Source organism: Odontesthes bonariensis, chromosome 1, assembly GCF_027942865.1.
Source record: "Odontesthes bonariensis isolate fOdoBon6 chromosome 1, fOdoBon6.hap1, whole genome shotgun sequence".
NCBI lineage: Eukaryota > Metazoa > Chordata > Actinopteri > Atheriniformes > Atherinopsidae > Odontesthes > Odontesthes bonariensis.
This window is the reverse complement of record NC_134506.1, coordinates 16,028,777-16,046,205: the sequence shown is the minus strand read 5'-3', so window position 1 is coordinate 16,046,205 and position 17,429 is coordinate 16,028,777. Positions and strand designations below refer to the sequence as shown.

At 40.3% G+C, this 17,429-nt stretch overlaps 1 protein-coding gene across 2 annotated transcripts; it reads right to left on the bottom strand.

Annotated features, from left to right (window-relative positions):
• Positions 1-455: 455 nt before the first annotated feature.
• itgb6 (integrin, beta 6) lies at positions 456-14,033 on the bottom strand. 2 transcript variants are annotated; one of them, XM_075484937.1, is made up of 16 exons: positions 13,851-14,033; positions 11,831-11,900; positions 11,561-11,640; positions 11,193-11,391; positions 10,862-11,108; positions 10,557-10,722; positions 10,282-10,443; positions 9,554-9,649; positions 9,192-9,281; positions 8,171-8,305; positions 5,839-6,256; positions 5,534-5,756; positions 4,858-4,952; positions 2,696-2,812; positions 2,442-2,608; positions 456-1,067 (listed from the first exon to the last, which is right to left on the bottom strand). In XM_075484937.1, exons 2-16 carry the CDS (start codon positions 11,883-11,885, stop codon positions 969-971), a joined length of 2,349 nt encoding a protein of 782 aa, XP_075341052.1. In that variant the 5' UTR covers positions 11,886-11,900; positions 13,851-14,033; the 3' UTR covers positions 456-968. The 2 variants fall into 2 exon arrangements, with proteins under 2 accessions (XP_075341052.1, XP_075341138.1); XM_075485023.1 differs by lacking the exon at positions 13,851-14,033 and having other exon boundaries at positions 11,831-12,052.
• Positions 14,034-17,429: the final 3,396 nt, after the last annotated feature.

The window sequence follows — 17,429 nt, the reverse complement described above, 5'->3', positions numbered from 1 at the left end:
CACTCGCTTTAGGACCCGAGGAGACAGATCTTTCCAAGCTGTTGGACCAAGAATGTGGAATGAATTACCACTTTACTTGCGATCACTTGACTCTGTTGATGCTTTTAAAAACCAACTTAAGACATTCTTTTTTAAACAAGCATTCTAGCCCCACGGTCCATGGGCTGCTAAGACTGATATTGACTGTAGGTTGCTGTAATATAGTTTTAAATGTCCATTTTGTACTTACTGATACCCTTCCTGTGAAGCACTTTGTGACTGCTTTCTGAGAAAGGTGCTATATAAATAAATTTTACTTACTTACAATGAAATTCACTTTTTCAACCTTACAATGAAACAAGAGAACAAAGGGATGCCACTAATCAGCTTTGTTGCAGTCAAGTCCTACCGATCTGACCAATATGCGGTGCAACATATGTCCATATCCAACCCTGAAATCACACAGATCATTTTACGATAGGTCAATATTTTACTTTATTTGTGTCACATGTGCTACAAAAAAAAACTCAACACAACAAAAGTTATTTACATTAAAGGCTCAGCCTTGCTTCGCAATGAAACAGCAAACAATATCTTTTTAAAAAAAAAAAAAAAACATATTTTACAGCTGGGTATTTACACAAATTTGAACAAAACAAAGTTTTATTTTTCAGTAGTCAACCACTCAATGTAGACTCCTCTCTTCCAAACTGCATGTCACAGTACACAAGCACTTGTTTTGCTTCGTGCAATTGTGACGTTCAGTGTTTTTACAGTAAAACCTCAGCAGTGCACTTTTACAGCAGTAAATTCATCAAGTCGGATTCTCTCTTCACAGTGTCGTCCACAGTGTTGAAATGTCTCTGAAAGAACACAGAGACTTATACAAAATAATTTTAGTACAAAATTTCTTCTGTCTCGCACCCACACAGACACACCCACTCAAGTGCACTCAGATGATGGTTTGCATTGCAGTCTCCAGTCAATCATTAGTAGTGATTCATTGTAATTGTCCTTTCTCTGTGCGTGTTCCTATAAGTTACATTTTTAAACGTAGACGTTGAGCTTCTGAACAGAGGGTTGGTCCCCTGAAAAGAAAAACACAAATGGAAGAAAATTATCAAAACATTTTCACAAATAAAACGAGAGCCCAGATATTCTGTGTCGTTGTTACAATTAACAATCTCCATGAAACTATCAAACTAAAGGTGTGTTAGTCCTGTTGGTCAAATCTGATGTCACCAGTTTACCTGTGGTTCCCGTCATCTCAGCCCTTTTTATCACACATTGTGAACAAAACAAAACAAAACAAAAAAAAAGTCAAAATGCTCCAGTGAATATTTTTCAGATACAAAAACATTCTAATAAACAACTATAATGACGACGATTACGTACGTTGAGCAGCTTTAATCGATCATTTCAACCCCGGAAAAATTTAAAAGAAAATTTGTAATCAGTATGTTCACATCTCCAATCAGTAGTAAAGTCACAATCCATGAAATGGGCGATGGCAACGTATCTTTAGGCTGCTTTTTTGTGTAGGTTGATATCCACATGAGATAACAAGAGCCATGATGGATGATTTGTAAAACATACAAGCTCTATGTGCATTTTCAGGAACTCCGTGTGAGATTTTATACAATTTTGACAAGTTTTTCTGTTGAGGAAAAATATGCTATGTCCATTGTCACAACTTGAGCACCCTCATACAATATTTGTGTTTGCACATGGGTGTTGTTTTCCTGTCAATGCTAATCAGAGGCAGAGCCATTAAATACCCATGGCTTCTGCAGAGGCATTTGATGCCGGACTGAATGCTGATTAAATACTTAAGTAAGGTCTTACTGGGTGTTAGTGTGGTTTTTGACCTGTGTAAAATGGAATTAAATCTGCTCAAGTAAATGTGCCTCAGTTAATAAACAAATGATTGAATATCCATATTTTTTTTCTATTTGTGACATGTTGATGTTGAGACTGCATTTTGTAAAGAAGGTGAAGAGAGATCATTAACATTCAGACCAGATATATGCAATTTGCACAAAAAAATCAACACCAAAATCCCAATTGGTACACAAACGTTCACTTCAACAAAAAGCCCTGAGCCATTAGACAGGGTGTGTGTCTGGGTAATAGGGTTGCTGAGGGGTAATTGTGTCTTAATTTGGTCTGAGGGGAAGTCTGCAGTGCCAGCTTTGAGAGCACCTGATCATGACTTGCCTTTTGACTTCTTATTTTCCTTTCTGGTCTTTATGTTTTCTTATTTTTCTCCAGTTCCAACATTTCTTTTACAAATGTATTTGATGTCTATCATATCATATGGCTTTACTACTGTTAAATGTATGTCAGCCTGTTTTTTGACAACTATTTAAGGCCCGTGTCACAGAAAGCAAAGCTTTTTTCCTGAAAATAAGAAACCAAAGACTATTGGCAACCTTCATTTTTCTTTCATATCAGGGTCTTACCGTCTGCCATTTTGCTTTTGCCCTCTCTGCTTCAAACCTGGCCACCTCTTTCCGGTCATGGACTGATACCAGCATCTTCCACACAGCAATCAAGATCAGGCCGATACACACGACAGAGAGGGAGACCCCCAGAATAATCATGGGGATGTTGGGGGACTCTGGGCATCCTGAGAAAGGAACAGAGGACGTCACGAGTCTTGTCCCAGCATTGTAAAATGTTTGGTTTTATCTGCTTCTTGTGTTGAAAAGCTTACCGTACACATGAAGATTGTAGGCAGTGGCCCACGTCTCATCTTCAACCAAACCAAAAGACACCCAGCAGTCATTTTCCATCATTAGCGTGCACACCTTAGAAAGGCTCTTGTCATAATCTGAAAAGCAATGAGAACATACACATTCATAGGAAGGAGTGAAGCGATTGTAAATATATCATCTTCCCTTTTGTAATTGCACTTGAATGTAAAAGGATATACTCTCTTCTGTTGTGCTGTCAGTGTGATTTCCATATCAAAGTCTACAATCTGTTGTGTGCCCATGTGTGCGGACCACACAAAGTCTGAAAATCCTCCCTGATAATCAGATATACTTCTCAGCTTGCACAAGTACAGCGGTTTTAAAATGAACTATTCTATGGAAGGAAGACCAGGTCCTCTGGCTATTCACATGCACTACAATAGCTCTGCCTGTACAACAAGGTAAATAATATGTTCCCCATTGTCCCGCGCTACCCGAAAAGACATGGATGGTGTTGTGTTAGAGAGGAGGGCGCAGACTTCAGAGAGACACTCGAGTCGATCAAGGTCGGCATTCCTCTAAATCGCTGACCCACGCTGAAACTTAGCGTGATGATACAGATATCACAAACTGAGCTGAGAACAAATTCTAGTGATAACAAGCATTTACTGCACGTTTTAGTTAGTGATCGTTTAAAAAAAAAAAAAAAGCATGTGCAAATATGTATATGGCTAATGATGTTGACAAAAAGGTTTCTTCTCATACAAAACTTTCATTTCAGTTTATTAAAAACACATAGCCTAAACACATTTTTCTCTAGGCTGATCTTCAAATGTAAATGTCAAGCTTTTTTAGTGACTCCCCTCCACTAATTTGAGCCGACATTTGTCACTAATGAAAGTCGACTTGCATGGACTTGAAACCTGCTTCATCTCTTCTTTGGCAGTTGCTCAGAGTGATATTGAGAGGTTTGCCATCATTCTTAAGTCATCATGTCATGGTGACAGTTGCAACCAAAGACCGTTTATTAAAAGTTTCCTTGTAAGTCTCTTCCAAGATAAGTCTAACATTCAAGTTTGGATGCCAAGGCATTATCAAGATTGTATCAACAAGAAAGACAAACAGTTGGGTCATCCCATGCACACTCCCCAAACTTAAACCTCTACTCCAAAGAAATATTTTAGGAATGAGCATGGCCTTGTGCTTAATGAGTTACATTTTCATAAAATATGGGTTTTTGGTTCTGTGAAGTATCTTTAAAGTTTTAAGAAGTCATTCGGTCCCATTTTAAGAGTTCACGACCATTCCCACTTTAAGGTGTTTAGATGGGTGTGGCTTTCAAGGAGTATTATTTAGCTTTCTTTGAAACCTCTTTGGAGGATAGATTAATTTCATATGCACAGAAAAATGTATAGATTTTATACAGATCCTTCATACTTTGAAAAAAAACAAAATTTCTGACAGAAAAAATAAATTGGAATAGAGCATCAGGTTTTCGAAAGGTTTCAGGAACTTTCTGAACTTTATTTTCATGTTCTGTTCTCATAGGTAATGATGGGTAAATTAAAATGAAATATCCCAGGAACCAAAAGGGGACGTTATGCCAATCACTCCAATGAAGATCTGAGAGCAAGAAAGCGCAAGCAAGGTTTTGGTCTTTATTATATGGTGACATTGGGAGATGCAGTGTATGTAGGTGTATGGGTGTTTGTGAATGAATGAGAGAAAGAGATGAAGAGGAACATGCAACAAAAGTTCCACAGCTGTGACAGAACAGGGAACGTCACGATTTTATGGGACCCTTTTAATATATGATATCATCGTTTCGAAAGCTGATACTGAAGCAGCAATGATGCTCCTCAGGCAGAGTAGAGAGACCTTTAGAGGGTTTTCAAGGTTCCCACATTAGCTGGTGCCCAAGGCTGGTGTGATGTAAATATACTCATTCTCACCAGTCTGCAAGGGTCCACAGAGTGTCTCTGTGGTCGATCATGTGCAGCCCAAATAACCATGCAGACTGAGTGTGCCGAATACGCATATGCATAAATCTCCAATCAGATAATAATAATAAAAAAAAATTCCTGATTATAGGAAATTGTAGGCTGATTATATGAATGGAAAGATTTATTGCAGCAGCCCAAACAGGTCGTATGAACATGCCGCACCATTCACCCAGCCTTACCTGCTGTTCTGTTGACGGATATTTTGGCAATGCTACACTTTTGATCACACAACCCAGAATCATCCATCTCCTGCAGATGGCACTCTACACAGGCCCTGTTGTTAAAACACAGAAAGACAAAAGGTCAGATTCATCTAAGAGATAATAGAATAACCCCAGGTATCCAAAGTTTAATGGGGCTGCAATCACTGACACGGGGCCCAAAGCCCAAAAAGGAGTCCCACTGTTGGTCACTTATCAGCGTTTTCCCAAGGCTTCACTCACTCGCTATCACCACTCTCACCTGTAACACTGGTATCAAATGGCACCAGCCCTGACAGCTGCTTTACAATGGAGAAAGGAAATCTTTTAGTACTTTGCTTGGGACATTAGTTTCTTTTGATGTTACATAGAAGGTGTAGACACGTGTGAACAAGGGGACCAGAACCTGATATCCCTGAACTTAAAAGAACAGACAGATCATGTGGCATAAGGAAAATCATCTTATATCTCTTAGGTAAGGCAATAGCAATCAGAACATCCATCCATTTTCTATACCTACTGAATCCAACTCTGGAGCCTATCCCAGCTCCCATTGGGCGAGAGGCAGGGTGAAACATAATAGGAAAGCTGAAAAGTCCACTCCATTACATCCATATTCAGATAAAAAAGAGATGGCATTCAAGTGATTCCTCACCTTGCAGTGCTACAGGTATCTCCACATGTTGGGCACTTCTCACACTTGTCCCCAGATGCTCCAGGAACAGAACAGACACACTGGCCACATTTGCATTTCCCCCTGCCACTGCAGAGCACGCCATCCTCCGACATGCACGTCTCACTGCTGGTGCTGCAGTTGCAATACTCCCCCGTCCAGCCGCTATCGCAGTGACACTCCCCGCAGTCACACACTCCATGACCTACAAACATAAAATCCTTTAAGAAACATGCCCATGACAAAACAACGTGAATAAGTGGCAACATTCAAATGTGATTACTCACCTCCGCAGAGCTCCCCACGGAAGCGAACACAGGAGTAATTGTCACACTCGCAGTTTGGTCCATAGATGCGGCCAAAGTTGGATGCATGACACACACACTGCCCACAATAACAATGACCCTGACCGTTGCATATCTCAGAGTCATTGGTCGCGAGGCAGTTACTCAACAAAGCGCTCTCCTCATTGCATTCACACTGAGCTCCCAGAAAGCCCGGATGACACACGCACACGCCACACTGGAAAGTTCCCTGGCTCTCAGTGCACTGGCTACTGTTTCCTGGAAGAGGCTGCTCGCAGTCACACGAGCAAACAGACTCCAGTTCCACCTCCAAGACGTCCTGTAAGCCCACCGGTTTGAGGGAGAAGTGCCGGACTCCTGACAGGCATCCCGAAAGGCCCACGGATACATTAAATACTACCTGCAGAGCAAAGAAGAGGTTCCATGAAACTAGGTACAAAACTAACACTGATCCCAGTAAGTGTTTCCATTGGGGTCTTAATGTTGTAAAGCTTCACCGTTGTGGAAAGTGAGTAAATCTGCCACTATGATGGAATGACTGATATGTTCCCTCTTTTAGAAGAACATGAGCTGTGTGCAGTGTTTTAAAACAATCCCACATGAAATATCCAGAAGCCATGAATCCTAAAATCTAACGTGTATGAACCCACCTTTGAAAAGTTCTCCAGCAAATTCTTTTCACTATACGCTCCTCGTTAAAACAAAAATTTGCAAAAATCGATGTTGTGTCCTGATCTTTAGGTGACTTGTTTAGTCACCTGAAAAAGTCAAGCTTTTTAGCCATGACCCAGCTTTTATGGAATAAACCCCTCTGCAAAGTAATTAGTTGAGTGCCCCCCCCCCAATTTCCAGTTTTTATCTTTTAAGTCAATCTAGTTACACCAAGTACAAACCTTGGGCTGCCACAGATAACTATTTTTCAGAACTGATAAATGCCCACTTAATTTCTTTTTCAGTTCAACAATATCCCGATGAAAACTCTTCCACAGCTCTTTCTGTGCACTGTCAACTTCTCAAAGCTCAATGGTCTGTTTGATCAAAAGAAAAAGAGCATCTTCTTCATTTTGTTTTCATTTGTTCTTTCTATCGTCTATAAGTGGAAAGAAAATAACCAAATTTTCCGGCAGCCAAAAGTCCCCAAAATTCTTCTTTTGCATGTAAAAATTGAAATTTTTTATTTCATATTTAAAAAGGAATAATAACATATTAATAATAGTTCTAACATAAATAAGATATTAGTAATTACAATGAATGCCTTTGCCAGTCTGTCATTTGACTGTCGCCATCACTTTATAATTCTATCCTGTTAGACATTTCTGGATTAATTTGTCATAATTGGCTTATGAATTCCTGAATTTTGGCTTGACTGTCAAAATGTAGTCAGTTAGTTTATCCAAGTGGACATTCGTGAAAGAAATTCTTCCAGGTTACCAACGAGGTACCATATTCAGGAGAAGAAAGCAGACATCCCAGCGGTAAACAACACTTCAGCAGTCGCTGGTAGAGGACTGAAGAACACTGAAATCCTGATATCTGACAAGTTAGAACAGGAAAAAAAGTCTGGCTTGAAAAATAACTGAAGGAACTTATCAATTATCATTTACTGAATATCTTTCAAATATATAGCTGATTAGTAAACTAATTGCAGCTCTAGATAAAATAAAGAGTTTACACACTTTATATGGTGATGTCTGCTGATCTCACACAGGACAGCGATGCCATTTTATTTCTTAAAAACTATTTATTATACATGCTGAGGCTCAGAAGAAAAAAAGTTTGAAAACTTGAAGGATTGACTAAAGTAACTGTTATCTGAGGCCCAACTGATCCACAACTCTGTTGCCCAAGCACGGATGAAGATCAGAAGGCAAACACATATTACCACTATTTACATTATTGTATTAGTTGAGCCTTTTTTCTCTTTCTGATTTCAGAATAAATGCCTTTAATGTCTGAATCAGGGTCTTTGCCATCAACCATTTGCTTGATCTGGCGAGGCAGCTTTTAGTGTTTATGTTTTAAAGCTTTAGAATAGCTTATCTATAAGATCTAACTCCTGGAAGCATGTTGTTTTTATTATTTTTGACTATTTATATTCTTTTCAATCATAATTTTCACCAATTCAGATTTTAACCTCCCGATTCTGCCGTTTTTGTTTTTGCTCTCTAAGATGTTCCAGTCTTATCCTATCTTATCCATATCATTAGTTTACGAGTCACCTCTACAGTACTTTGAACTGTACTGGCCTGTATAAAAGGCACACTACAAACACAACAAAAGGGGCAAAGCGAAGCAGAAGCTTCAGAAGACTGACCGTCTCTCCCGGTGTGATGTTGAAGCAGCGTTTTAGATCGGGAAAGACAGTCCCATTTGGGCAAACGGTTGTGAAGGACATCTCCAAATCCTCTGTGTCTCCAAGGGCCTCAAGCTCAATCTCTGAACGCAGCTCCTGGAAAACAGTTTGTGTTCTGTATATCATAAACAGACTGTATGGAAAAGCAATACAAAGTGAATACAAAGTTTGCTCTCTAAAACAGCCAGACTTATAAACTGTGATGTAGTGACTTTCGTTATCATGAAACGGGATTTTCAGAGCTGCAAGTGTAATTATCTTTTCACCCTGCAGTGACCTGTGAGGTGTTCACAGTTTGGAACCTCCAGCCTCATTCTGTGTTTTTTGTGAGTCATCATCCCAGGTGTGTTTGGTTATACAAAGCACCTAAGAAAAGAATGACAGCTAACCTCAGCTAAAGAAATGACTGTTTGAATGACAAATGAACTCTGCGTCAGACTGTCTGGGTTCTAACAGCGGGTTCACTTCCTGTAGGTTAGCAATTGTGCTAAGACACTCAGCAACAACAACCTCAACAAAGGTGGATCCAAAACTCGTAATTAGAGGATTGTGCACCACCACCAGTCATCACCGCCAGGGGAGATTTAAAATAACGACACAGCATACATAAGAGAGGAGGAGTGGGGAAGAAAGAGCAAGTCAGAGTCAGAGGGGCGAGGAGATCAAACAGCCAGGACAAGCAGAAACTTGCTTTCGAACATGCTGGTGCAAAACTGGGTTGCAGACGCAGAGATGTAACAGAGGAAAGAATGAAAGAGTTTAGCAAGCGTAGGCTGTTGTCTGTCATAAAAAAATGATGATGTATAGAAGGTGAACTCGTGTGCTCTTTTTGATATGTATGTGGGGCTCAAGTTCAACAAAGTTTGACAAATAACCTGATCATAATAACACAGCTACAGCTTTTAGGGCTTTCACGATGGCAGGTGTTTTCTGGCTTATTACGTAGCAATGCACATCCACATCACCAAGGCTGTTTATTTACTTTGTATGCCGTGATGATCAGTTCCAGGATGTTCTGAGAGTCTGACGCCAGGACACCAACCGTGGCGCCAGGTATGAGGTTTGCATAGTTCTAGGAGGAAAAACAAAAACAAATAAACAGTGATCTCATTGTTACAAATGTGGTTAGCCTCGTTCCTAATCCCAAAGGCAAAAAAAAAAAAAAAAATGGTAAAGGCAAAGGAAAACAACTGGGCTAGTTCTAACAGGTTGAATGAGAATGCAGCTCAGTATATAAACATGTTAACCTCAGTAAATGTCACACTGAAGCAGACACTTGCATTTTTCTTGTATGAAACTACTGTGCTGGAGAGAATTGATAACTTTACAGGAGGGTGCTTTTACCTTATAGTTGTCTATCTGATTTTCTGTCACAGCAAATATCAGCAGGATGTTGTTCTCTACCACTTTATCAATCAGCTGACCAAGCGTTGGATACTCCTGAAAAAAAGAAGTTATATCTTTAACACTGACTCTGTACTGTATAACTGACAATCAATCACAGCTGAAGTTGTTATGGATTTAAATGAAGAAAGTGAAACAACATGAATTTTACAAACAGAAAATTAATCATAAAAAACACCACCAGTATTACTGGAGAGAAGCCCTGCTCAGATAGCTGCCTGAGTTGGCCCAACTGACTTTCTCAGGCAGCAACTAACCACAAGTGAGCCTTCTCTTGCCCAGTAATGGTAGCCAGACTTGGGTGTTTGAGTTTGAGGCGGTTTGGGTAGAGAATTGAAACCTTTAGCTACATTTGGACCAACTTTGGATCATACATAGCCATCCAATTTTCCGCAAGATAAAGATCTGGTTTAGTTTTGACTTGTACCTTTGCAACCTTTGTGACAAAAACTACGGAATTTTAAATTTGACGGAGAGTTGAAGAGCTGGCAAAAGACGAAGCCATTCAATTTTGGTGCAGATACGGATAATTTTTTTTTTAATCAAAACTGCTTCAAACTGCAGTGGTTTAGGGAGAGGATGCACTCGCTGAGCACTTTTCCTTCTGATGAGGTGGATTTGAACCTTTATTGTGTGGCTCCCTTTTGTCTACCAGGATGAAGGTTTACCTGCTTTGTGGACATGGAGTATTCATTGTTGACATCCAGGTGACACTGCCCATCATTGGGAATCACAATGCCGGCCATCTTACTGTCCATCCCAACGTGTGAGTCAGCGTCACTGACAAACACCAGCAGACGCATTGAATCATTCCTCCAGCCAATCTTGTCCTGTTGTTAAAACATAACTGCACTGACTCATCAACTTAGAACACTTATGAGATAAAATTACATAGTAATATTTCCCTTTTAGATTTTTAGAAATTTTACATGGAAAATCTTACCCCACAAACTGCTGCTTGCATGACAGCATCAAAGCCACACTCCAACTCATCCAGGTTTGCAGACACACGTTGATTAGCGATGATCTCGTTGAACCTGTCGGTTCTACTTGTCAGAGACAAGACATGTTTATAGCCAAATGTTGGCTGGCAAGTTAAGCCCACATCACTGGAGAGAAGAAAAAAAAGCAGGTGAAAATGAAGGAAGTACGCGACATGAAATACAACATGATATTGTTCAAAGTTCCAACCGCAGAGCAGAAAATGATGTTGAGCCTTCTGGTTTTGTTGAGACATTAACTGTATACCTGCAGGGGTTGGTCAGCTCTTTCTCTATGATTTTGATGAAGGGAAGGACAGGCTTCTCCACAAAAGAGCCAAATCCCATTCGAAATTTACTGGTGAGGTTGGCCATCTCTTTAGATAGAGAGGAGCCCAAGTCTTTGATTCGCTCCAGATCATCGATCATAGACGCTGACAGGTCCATCAAATAGTAGACGTCCACAGGATAATCTTCTGTGTGTTGAACTTTAACCTGGAAAGTCACCTCACTGCCTGTGCAATAACAAAGTCAAGTCCTTAAATGAAGAACCACCTCTGGAGGCAAGTCATCAATTGAAAATACTTTGGACTTCATACCAGGTCGCAGCTTGAGGGCCATTTTTTGTGGGGAGATCTGAGTGCTGTCTGGGTTGCTTGTCTTCTTCCCAAGTGGCCGATTCTGGAGGATTTGGCTTTTGGAAATGGGGAATTCAACGTGGCGCCTGGCACATCCTTTTTCTAGCAAGCTATCCAGTGTGTCACATCTTTCTGAGACTGAAAACCAGTCTGTGAAATTCTGAGACAAGAAGGAATAGCCACACATTGTACTGTTTACAGGGTGAGGAGTGAGGTTGTTTTATCGCATACCGTAATACAACAACACACAATCGTATATATTTGCTCATCTGTGCCAAACAAATGACATTATTTCAAAGTGTGATTCAATGCATGGAATCAAGGTTTACCTCCTGTGTGCACCAGGCACAGTGAGGGCTGAGATGCAGACACTCATCACAGGTCACAGCACTGTCAGTTGAACATGATCCTGCAGCACAGTCACAGTGAACTTGTTAACACCAACCACAGTTTCCTTACTATTTTAAGACTCCCTGAGGAGAGGATCTAAATTTTAAAGTGTGATAACTTTCTGGACCTTGAAAGTTGTTACTCTTTGTTAGCCCATGAAAAAGCGTGACAACCATGAGTGTTTCAAACCGTACAAAACTCCCGCTTACCCTCCACGGTGTTGATCCAATACCGGAGAATCAGGCTCAGCAGTAGAAGCCCCATTGGTCCGTGAGGTTACTGGTTGAGAAGAAACAGAGGAAGAATGTTGCAAGTTCTCTCATGGGCTATTTACAGGAGCTAATCATATCCAGTCTTATACTTCCTTAACAGGCAAGTAGAGCGCTGCCGTCCCGCTGCACCTGGATAGAGGAGGAGGTGAGGTGCCGCTCTTACCTGCGCTGCCTTTTAAGTCCGCTTCCGTCCAGGTGAGAAAGCGAGGCGGGCGCGAGTTCAAATCACAGCCATTTGTGAAGACCGCAACCTTTCATTTTTCACTTTTTCTTTATTTATTCATTCACTGTGGCCTTGGGTCAATACAATACAAATTGAAGTAGCCTTAGAAATAAGCCGCATTTACAGCAAAAAGTTATATTGGCCACCAGGTTGTAGTGATAAGGTGGATACATTTAAGAGGGAATGTTGTACTTTTTACTTCATTGCCATTATCTAACAGCTAAAGTTACTTTCCAGTTAAAGATTTCACATTTATAAATATACAACTTACACTTAGCTTTTTCCCCCCGTTTCTTACAGCGATGTTGTTGTTTTAAACAACATAATAATTATGATTCCTTGTCTGTTTTGGAGATGTGTGACCTCCTACATAGTCCATAAAAGAGCCATTCACCTCAAAATAAGAATGAAAACCATTTAATATTTCACCAAAAAGCAAAAGAGCACAGAAAAGTTAAAAAAAATGTGCTTTGTTTTATCTCACTCAAAAATGATTGAAACTGAGCTCTAAAAGTATGCATTTGCCTCCGTAGATCAAGTGAGAAAAAGTTACAGCCAGCCATACTATTTCCATGATAGAAGTCTTTGTGCATATTAGTCTATTTCTCCCCCATAATCAAGAAGTTTTTATTCAATTAAGTTGTGTCATAACTGATCTACATGAGGCAACTTATGTGTCTAGCTTTAAAAGGTGCACATTAATGTTTATACTCTCTTTCCATGACTCTGTCAATGTTCAAGTCTTTAGGTAAGCTGCACTCTAATATAATTGTTTAATCATTGAACTTCCTGAAGAATGCTAATAAAATACAGACAAGCCACACCATGAGCAAATACAGCAGCCTCGAAACTCTTTTACATAGACACCTTAACAGAAAACATGTTAATATTTAACTCAGGAGCATGAATCATCGTAAATGTCTGAAGAATTTTTCAGTTTGACTATTAACTCAAGACAGAAACAACTTTGCAGGTTTATCGGAAGATATGATATATGGCTCTAAGTGTGTGTTCATGTGTGTGTGTGTGTGTGTGTGTAATTCAAGGGGTCAGAGGGAGTGGAGCTGCGTAGGTGTTGGACCATTGACAGCTGCAGTGCAAATATTACTGCTTGTCCCAACTCAGAGGAATCTCACAATTTAGCACCACGCCCCTCTGAATCTGGGCAAGTCCCATCTGTCACCCCAAACCAAACCCCCTTCTCCACTCCTCTTATACCAATCCCTCTGAGCTCCTCCCTGCTCAGCTCTTGGTATTCTCACCCATCTCTCCGAGAAGACCTATTGATGTGTGCATGTGTGTAGCTTTCACTTCATTCATGCCTCTTTTAGCTTTAATTACCCATGTCAGTCTATCTCTTATTTGCTCCCTTTTCCTCTGAATTTCCGATTTCTCATAAAAACCCTTAAAATGATGCAATCATGCAGCATTTTTGGGTTGGATGCCTACGATGTAATAAAGGTGGCATATTTGCACCTTACTGTCTAACGTTTCAACCTGACTTCCCTTCACTAAACTTAATACCTTTTGGCTTTCCAATGAGTTATGGGGAATTTGGCTGTTTTCTCTCATAAACCTGAAAGTAATATTTTGAGCTAAATGTCTAAATTTTCAAGAGAAAGGAGCTCATTAAAGTTAAATCAAAATGTAACTGTTAGGTCTCCCTCAGCACTATACACGTTTACAATGCATAAAAATGAAGGTGTACAGTAACCCGCCTATGAGGACACTCACCTTCAGGGCCGTCCTCTGATAACATGCTGTCCACTCTCGGTCTTTCCTCCTTGTCATCAAGTGAAAAATGGAAAGAATCGGAGAAGCATCAGGCCAGCACATTTAGTCCTATTGTATCCCTGCTCTCCTCAGAGTAACAGTAAACCTATTGTAACGGCGCCCTTTATGAAGCATGGCGCTGGGGTGACCCTGCTGCCCATGCTCCTTGGCTCATGTGTACTTTTGTGTGTTTGTGTGTGCGCGTCTGAAAGTGGGTGATTGGGTGTGCATGCATGCATGCAAGGGTCATGTGTGGGTGTCTGTACAAGCTCCAGCTTGCTCGTATGTGTGTGTAGAGGGAGGCTGTGGGCGATAATGAGTGACAGTAACAACTGCTGGCTGTGGGACCTCCAGAGGAGCCAACTCCCTTATTAAGAGACCTGACTGATGTGCCAGTGTTGCACTCTAGAGGCTGCACCCCTACACTCCTGTCTCAAAAGTAAGGACTTTGTGATAAGTCTGGATTGTGCGTGTACGTGCTCATGTTTGTTCAAGTTCAATTACTTCCTGCTGCAAAGAGGAGTTGGAAGCTGAGGGAGAGAGTGCCAGCTATGTAGTACAGCCTCCTTCATGCAGCGGTATGGCAGGAATGCAGGTGTACACATACATGCACAAGTGAATGGAACAAAATAATAAAGTACAGGACCACTTTATAAAAGAATAGAGGATCAGATAGCCACAAAATCACAGTGTTTGCCCAAGTGGCTGTTATATGAGCTTCAGCATGCAGCTCTCTTTTATGAGATTCTCAGTTCAGATATAAACAAGAATCTACCTGTTGAGTTGAATGTTCAGAACTGTAAACACGCTCATATTGTTGAAGCTCAGCATGTGTAATGATAACAAATGTGTTTAGAAATTGCAAACGTTTTCGAAGCAGCCCTGGAATCAAGGCAGAAGCATATTGGAAACATAATTCACCATCTGGGACCATGTGTTCCAAACTTCTCAGCAAACCATAGAATAGTTGGATACATGTTTTGTTATAAGCCAAGAACATCAGCCTCAGTTTGGCGGTGCAAGAAAAGGCACCAATGCCTCTCTGATTCATCTAGTTTGGACTAAAACAGTAGACCAAGGTACAAGTGAGCAGACCTCCTGCTAGAATGGCTAAAAGCCTCAGCACAGAGTAACAACATATGAAACAATCACCAAAAGTGAATTAAGAACGTACCCAGTTGGAGAAACAAAGCTGCTTTTACCACCTTTGTGAAAATTCATAGAAAATCATTTCTGCAGTTGATAATTTCCCAGCTTGTCCAAAAAAAACCTCATCATTATCACAATTGCAGATGACTCATTCATTTCATGGACTGTGATGACAGACGCTTATTGTAAGTGCAGAACACAGAAAAGACAAACATGGTAAAAGCTCCTTATAGCCGTGGTTTGCTGTAGTTACTTTATTGGCTGTGCATTGACTGAGTGACTGAGCCTGAGGAACTGTGTTTAATATCACAATAACAGGAAGTTTGAGTGAGAAGTGACAACAAATACTGCCTTTATGATTTGTGTAATAACAGTGATTTGACCTTTACTGTGCTTTGGATGAAGTTGTTGAACTACCCTTGAAAAGCCAAGAATTTCAGAGTAACAATTGCGCATTTATGTTACAAGTCTCACAATTTATTTTTAAGTTAGCCTTTAGCTCTCAAACTATCTCTGAAAAAATATTTGTATGAAAGATAATCCATCACTGACAGTGTTATATCATTTATGTTTTAAATGTTTGGACCCATAATATTATTCTGTTGTAGGCTTTCTGTAACAGATTGTAAGCATTTGATCAGAAAAAGCTGCCGTTTTACCTCTCAATCTAACTCATATTAACACAAATTGCTAAATTGACGTTCTAAATGCAACACACTGTAAGGTCCTGACTAACCACTTGCAACGAAAGCTTTAACATTCAGAGATATACTGACTTAGGCTTAGCAAAATGTTTCAGTGACGTGAACAAGAATCATGGAGGTTTGTAAAAACCAAACATGATACCGCATCCCAAAAATTTATTTATAGGTTTATTGAACATCAATTAAGATATTTTCAGTTGTAAATCTTTATTAGGTCACGTGGAGATCAGAATTGATTTTGTTCATGTCTGAGCTTGAATGTGATATTGACCAAGGAAGATTTCCGAATCGCTTATTTAAGCAGACAAATGCAAATCAGACTGTAAAAAACTTTTACAGTCCTTTTCTTCTTTTTCAACATGTTTTGTACACACATGGGATTCTATAAGTTATTCTCCAGCTGCCTTCATGTGTTGAATTGTTAAATCACACAAAATAAATGATATCGGATACGGAGGCTTCTCCTCTGAATGTCTGTGCCCCTCCTCTGACCTTGGTCTTTCTCAGGGGATCTGTGCCATGTGTCCTTTCAGCTGTGGAGAATTAAAAAAGAGACAGAGATTGGTGGACAGGAAAGAGAGACTGCTTTTTCTTGTGTCTTATGTTCAAAGGTTTGATGCCTTCACAATAGGAATTTGATTGACACGAGTGTGTGCATAAGCTACACGGGACATGTATGTTCTCAGCATTGGAACGGGATGGGTGGTGTGTGCTGGTGGGTGTGATAGCTAATCTAGCACCCTGGAGGTTTTGATCCCTTTGACTGGTAAGGGATGGGGGCATGGTGCCTTCATGTCTCTGGGATCAGCTGCGCTAAGTCTGAGCTTAAGAAAGAGATCCGGTATAAGAGTGAAACTACAAAGGCTGTGTGCCTGAAATAGTGCAGGAATTGGATAGGGCATGAGCACATATGCTGCACATGTTACTCATCTGATCCATCATAATCTGCATACATAACATCAGACACAGTGATGCCAAAAGATATCCATGACTGAATATTAGTTCTGGTATCAAAGACTGTATATTGAACTGCTTTGGCTCACAACGCCATCTGCTGCCTGGCAATCAATACAGCCACTAGTTTTCTTTGCAATGGGTCCTCCTCCTAATATGTAACTTGTGTGCAGAGGGTTTGACTTGTTGGAACCAGATATGTCTTTATTTTCATTTATTTGTTATGATGATCCTGTAACTTGTGCTTTGTTCGTGCACTGTGTTATGAACTCGCTCGAGGAATGTGACAGCAATGGGAAAAACAATGCAAACATTTGTATGTGATTCAAACCCAATATTTGCTTGAAAAAAGTGTGAAGACAAATATTAGAATGTTGAAACTGGGAATTTAATGGGAGCAGCATATCGGGAAAGAGTCACGTTAGTCACCTTTTGTGTCAACAACAACTCTTTCAGTGTCTGGGAAATGGAGAGAAAAGCTCAGTATTTTCATGTTCTTGCTTTAGGATTGGAGTTTAATTTGCTGTAGTTTCCTTTTCATGGTGCTTTACATTTTGTCAGTAGGCAGACTAGTTTAGCACCAGGACTATTTTACAGTCATGCTGTAAAATATGTCTAGAATGTGGTTTGACATTAGCCCCGTTTCCACTATGCAGTCCGGTACGGGTCGGTTCAGAACGGTTCGCTTATTTCAGTGTTTCCACTACCACGAAGCCGGTCCCATGGTACCCGT

Coding starts and splice junctions, on each gene's coding strand:
- itgb6 (XM_075484937.1), bottom strand. CDS start 11,885: ATGGGGCTTCTACTGCTGAGCCTGATTCTCCGGTATTGGATCAACACC. Junction 11,641..11,830: donor TTGGATCAACACCGTGGAGG/GTAAGCGGGAGT, acceptor ACTGTGCTGCAG/GATCATGTTCAACTGACAGT. Junction 5,757..5,838: donor CCGTGGGGAGCTCTGCGGAG/GTGAGTAATCAC, acceptor TTATGTTTGTAG/GTCATGGAGTGTGTGACTGC.